The sequence below is a fragment of the Pelecanus crispus genome, chromosome 5 (genome assembly GCF_030463565.1).
Source record: "Pelecanus crispus isolate bPelCri1 chromosome 5, bPelCri1.pri, whole genome shotgun sequence".
Classification (NCBI taxonomy): domain Eukaryota; kingdom Metazoa; phylum Chordata; class Aves; order Pelecaniformes; family Pelecanidae; genus Pelecanus; species Pelecanus crispus.
Window position 1 is genome coordinate 56,306,893 of NC_134647.1, and position 5,780 is coordinate 56,312,672.

General features: G+C 56.2%; 1 protein-coding gene across 1 annotated transcript; it reads left to right on the forward strand.

Moving 5' to 3' along the window:
• The first annotated feature begins 557 nt into the window (after nt 1-557).
• TMEM121 (transmembrane protein 121) lies at nt 558-1,496 on the forward strand. The gene has a single exon (XM_009487203.2). The coding sequence runs from the start codon at nt 558-560 to the stop codon at nt 1,494-1,496; it is 939 nt and encodes a 312-aa protein (XP_009485478.1).
• The last annotated feature ends 4,284 nt before the right edge of the window (nt 1,497-5,780 follow it).

Genomic DNA, 5,780 nt, shown 5'->3' on the forward strand with positions numbered 1-5,780 from the left:
AGCGGGACCCCCCAGACGCTGGAGGAGCGTGGGGTCTCACTGGGAAGAGGAGAGCTTCCCTTCCCTGCTGGCCACGTCTGCCTGCTGCCCAGTTGCCTACCACGTTTCCGGAGATCTGTACCAGGATTTGGGGCTTGGAGCCCGGAGGTGCATTAGTGCCATAGGATCGCTGGAGACCCTGGCAACGATGGGGGACCCACCGCGGGGGAGGGACATCCCTCGAGGAGGCCCTGCACCTCTGTGAGCCCTGGCTGCTGGTGGCAGAGGCTGCCTGGGGCTGGGCTGCTCGGCCAGCCCAGGGCTGGGGGCAGAGCCACGGTGCTTGCAGGGCACAGCCAGCGAAGGGCGAAGAGCTGGGGACAGGGTCTGCAGGCGCAGCCCAGAGCCCTGGGAGAGCGGGGCTGCCAGCTGAGCCGCTGCTCCTCCACGGACCTCTTCCTGGGGCTGGGGGACGGAGCAGCCCTTGGTCCCTGGGCTCACCGCAGATGTCCTCCCGTGCCACGCCGGCAGGACTGCTCCCCTAGTGCCGGCGTGGAGGGAGGGCCGCTCGTCTCACCATGGTGCTGCCGCCGCCTGACAAGCGCCATGTCTGTCTGACCACCATCGTCATCATGACCAGCATGGCCTTCATGGATGCCTACCTGGTGGAGCAGAACCAGGGGCCCCGCAAGATCGGCGTCTGCATCATCGTGCTGGTGGGGGACATCTGCTTCCTCATCGTGCTGCGTTACGTGGCGGTGTGGGTGGGGGCAGAAGTGAAGACGGCCAAGCGGGGCTATGCCATGATCCTGTGGTTTCTCTACATCTTTGTGCTGGAGATCAAGTTGTACTTCATCTTTCAGAATTACAAAGCGGACAAGAAGAACCTGGAAACGGTGGCCAGGAAAGCCCTGACCCTGCTCCTCTCCATCTGCGTGCCGGGGCTCTACTTGGTGCTGGTGGCCTTGGATAGCATGGAGTACATACGGACCTTTCGGAAGAAAGAGGACTTGCGGGGGCGCCTCTTCTGGGTGGCCCTCGACCTGCTGGATATCTTGGACATCCAGGCCAACCTGTGGGAGCCGCACAGGACCGGCCTGCCCATCTGGGCAGAGGGGCTCATGTTCTTCTACTGCTACATACTCCTCCTGATCCTGCCTTGCGTGTCCCTCAGCGAGATCAGCATGCAAGGGGAGCACATTGCCCCTCAAAAAATGATGCTCTACCCTGTCCTCAGCCTGGTCACTATTAACATTGTCACCATCTTCATCCGGGCCATCAACATGGTCTTGTTCCAGGACAGCAGGGTCTCCACCATCTTTATCGGCAAGAACATCATCGCGATCGCCACCAAGGCATGCACCTTCCTCGAGTACAAGCGGCAGGTGAAGGAGTTCCCCCAGAATGCCATCGCCCTGGAGCTCCAGCAGAACTCCCTCTCCCACAACCAGACCATCCACAGCGCACAGGGCATCCCCCATGAGCCGTCGCCCACCAGCGAGATCCTCGACACATGAGGGATCACCCCCAGCTGAGCGTTGGTTCAGATAGCCCCGTGCTGAGCAGAGGAGGGATGCTGCTCTCTTGCTGCACAGGGCGAGCGCAACGGACAAATCCTGGCAGCGAGGGCTCTTCTAGGCACAAAACACCAACCATGTTTTAATTGAGCTATGGAGTGTCCCCTAGACGTCTTCATCTCAGGTATAACCCTAGGAGTCCTCCAGACAAACCAAATGAACTTGCAAAGGACCTGAACCAGCTAACCCTCTCTCTCCCTCCCGCCACCTTCTTTCTCCCCTCCTGAGCAAAGACCTCTAAGGTTGCAATGTCCCTTTTTACTCCTCGAGCACCTCACCTTTACTTCAAGCCTGGAACGAAGATTTTGTTACTGGAGACCTTTTTATGGAGTGGGGACAGGGGCGTAGGTGTACAGGCTGGGGGGGGAGGGTGGGACGTTTGAACCAGTAAACCCTGTGATCGTAGATGTCTCTTATCTCCAATGGTTGTGTTTACAGTTTCCTATTTATAATGGCTCCCCGGGGCTCCCGGGCTGTCCTGGGGGCCAATGTCCTTGCTGTCAGCAGTGGGCGAGAGCAGCAAGCCCTGCGGTGGGCAATGGGGCCGGGGGCCAGCATGGCTCCCGCGCCCTTTGACGAGGGGGACTGCGCCTCCACCAGCGCATTACACCGACTCTGCTGGGAGCAATATTTGACAAGCTAAAGCTAATCTAATGCTGGCGTTTTATGTATTTCATTCACTCCAAGCAACTCAGCACAATATTTCTATTTTTAGAAGGGTCTCTCTCTCTCTCTCCCTGCCATTGCAAGCGTCCCTGCCTGCAGCAGCCAGTGCAGCCGCCCTGGCCCCGCCGGCGCTGCTGCAGGCAGGCACGGGCACCCAGGAGGGCTTAGTAATAAGGATGGCGATGATGCATTTCACTCTGGCATCGAGCGTTTATAAAGAGGGCTGCTTTCCACAGCTACTATATTTTTAAAATAAAATATTTAAAAAAACAAACAAAAAAAAAAACGGAGCCGGGAAGGATGTGCTGCCTTGGGCAGGCGGCCGGGCTCGGGGCTGGGCACGGGTCTTCTCCGCTGGCGTGCGCGGTGGCGAGGGGCTCGGCTGGCTGCGGGGCGGGAGGTGAGGGCCAGCCGAACAATAAAAGCCCCGTGAGAGCAATGGCTTCTGGTGGTCTCTTTTCTGCCAGTGTGGGGAGGGATGGGGGGCAGCTGGGGGGGGCAGCTCCCACATGGCCCAAATCACTATATCCAGCTCCCCTGGACCCCCAAGCGCCATCCCGAGGTGCTGTGCCCTGCACCCATCAAGCAATGGGTGCAGAAAGGAAATAAATAATTTTTCCAGCTGGAAAGCTGCCCCAGGGGTTGGGCACCTCTCAGCTGCCTTCACCTGGGGGGAGGCACAAGGGAGGCAAGCAGAAAAGCTGCATCTCAGACATGCTGAAACGGGATATTTTTGCTTTTTTCTAAACCAATCATTTCATTTTGAGGAGACAGGAATAAAATGCCTGATGCTGTTTACTTTTCTCCCACATTTTCTCCTGGCTCTGCTTACTGAATTTGACCTAAATCCAGAAATCATTTTAGTCCCATCTTTTCAGCCCATCATGATCTGTCCAAAACATTTCACCCAGTCCTGATCCAGCCTTCCAAATCTAGGACCAGCCAATCACAGCCCTGCCTGGCCACCCTGTCACCCAGGGATGACTTTGGGGGATGGGTTCTCTACTGGGAATAAATCCACTGAGAAATGAAATGGCATCTTTGCCAACAAAAGTGAGTTTGCAATAGATTTAGCCAACTGAAAAAGTTTCTTCCTCCTTTCCCTCAGAGAATACAAGAGGAAGAGGGCAGGTGATTTAAAGGGTATTAGCAGAAATTAATTAAATTGCTAAATTATTCTGGAATACCTATGGAATTACATATTACATCTCTACTGGTGCCATAAAAATACATGCGATTAACATCAGTACAATTAACTTTCAAGTATCTAATAACATTCTGCCTCTCTTCTAGGTAATTAATTTATGAGCCTTTGTTTTACAGCTCTTCCCCAAACTGAGTGGAGGAAAACCTGCAGGTGCTGGAAGCGCAGTGCTGCCGGCTCCGGCACGGTGCTGTGCAGCCCAGGGCTGGGATGTGCCAGCTTGGGCAGCGCCCAGCATCAGGCTGCACCCACAGCTGTATTTTATCCTGCGGATAAAATAAATTACCTGGGTGTTACTCTGACAGGTTGTTGCATGTATTTTTGTTCTGTTTCAGGCTGCTACCTAGCTCTCCAGCCATGCCTTATATTGGAGTAAGTTAATATTCTCTTGAGCCTCATCTGTTGCTAAGGTTGCTTGGGGGGATGTCTGGTTATGCTCCCTGGATGGAACCTGCATGGAAAGGGAATAGTGCTTTATCTTCCCGGTGCCATAAGCCCCGAGCAGGCTTATGAGTCTCCACAACCTTTTCCCCGAGGATGCAAGGCCCTGCTTTCCACCGGTGACACGGGGTTGTTGTGGTTGTGTGGAGGGTGTGGGAGGGGAGGTCCTGGAGGTGATGCTCATTTGGGATGCAGTGCACTGCATTGCTCCCGTAAAGGCACCTGAGCTCGCTGGTTCTTGAAGCCTGCTCTGTGGTGAAGGAGGGAGGAGAGGCTTTTCTCGTCTTCTGCTGTTCAACATCCCCCAGGGGCTCTGTGTGCATCATGTTTCTTCCTCAGCAACATAACCCTTTCTTTTCAAAGCCATCTTGAAAGCAAGCGTTACGAGCTGGCCCCTCCACAGCAGCTGCTGAGGAAGGCTGGGAAGCAGAGGAGAGGAGAGCTAGCTAGGAAAGGCGGCGTGGCGGGTGTCTGTGAGCAGAGGAGAGAGCCAGCGTAGCCTGCAAAGACCTCGGAGACATGGAGACAGCGCAGCAATGGGAGCACTGCAACTGTTCCTTGCCTGGTGCTTGCTGAGGGAAATGCAAGCTGCCGCCTCCTCCCCAAAATACAGCCCTGCCCAGCAGAGGCAAGACCCCTGGGAGCTGTGGGACCGGCAGGAGGAAGAGCGGTGGCGACGGCTGCGCAAGGTGACTGGCTCCCAGCCTGGCTGTTTGTTAGGGGAAGGTGATATTTTGCTGCGGGCAATGAGAACGAAAGGAAACAATTAAAACTAAACAGGCTGGAACTGAGCAATTTCTCGGCTTTCCTCTGAGAAGGTGTGTTGGCAAAAGAGCTTCTTTGTGAAACGAGAAATCCTCCTGGCCGGCTATAGACTCACACCTGCTGAAGCGAAAGCAGCACAACTATAGTGCAGAAGAAGGGACGCAAATTCCCAGCCCTCCAGTGGAAAACCCACGGGGGCGGCATCCCTTGCTGCTGTTTGAAAAGCGGCCGTGGGCACAGGGAGCCCATGCCCTTGGCAGGGAGAGGCCAGCGGTGCTTGGGAGCCCAGCTGGTGCTGTCCTACCAGTTACTGACCTGCTGGGCAGCCCTGAGATGAACCCCTCCTTTCAAGCCAAACGACAGCCTCCAGAGGAGCCAGGTCCACCCCACAGCTTGCAGAGGATACAAGCAATGGCCCCTCTGGAGACCCTTTCTGAGCCTTCCTATCAGGCTGGTCCCGAAGGGCAGCAAATTGTCCCAGTCCTGCCCCAGACAATCTGTGACTGCTCTCTGGGCAGCGGGGATGGACTGGACTGAACCCATCCACTTCCCAAGTGGTGGAGAACTGCAAAACAGGAGCTCACAAGTAAGCGGAGCAAAGCAAGCCATACCAGGCTGTCATGAAGCATCGCGCCCGGACAAATCCATCTGGGTCGTGTTCCCCTGCCAAACATTTGGATGAAGACGCAGCAATGGGCTTGAGCTGCTGCATGCCTGACACTGTGAGAAAAGCCCGGAGCCAGCTCTCGTGTCCCAACAGCCCTGTGGTACCTGCAGTACCGCCACCCTTCTCGCCACCTGAAGCTGAATTTTACCCTCCTGGGAGCCTGAGGACAGGCTGCTCTCCCAGCCCAGCATCTGCTCCTTTTTCCCAGGGTTTAATTACGGCTCCCACCCCGGTTCTTCCCAGGGCACAGGCTCCCTCGCAGCCCCAGGGCACGGCTGCTCACACGTGGCCAGGCAGCAGCGAGCCCCCAGTCCCAGCCAAACGCCCGCTGCTGCCTCGCGGTACCTGAGGGCATCACCTCCTAAAGTAACCCTGGGAAGGTGCAAGGGGCAGAAGCTGCCTGGGCTGTGAGGAAGCAGCAACGGGGTGCAGGGAGATGCTGTCCCCCAGGCAGCAGAACAGCAGGATGCTTTGCCTCCTA

Coding starts and splice junctions, on each gene's coding strand:
- TMEM121 (XM_009487203.2), top strand. CDS start 558: ATGGTGCTGCCGCCGCCTGACAAGCGCCATGTCTGTCTGACCACCATC.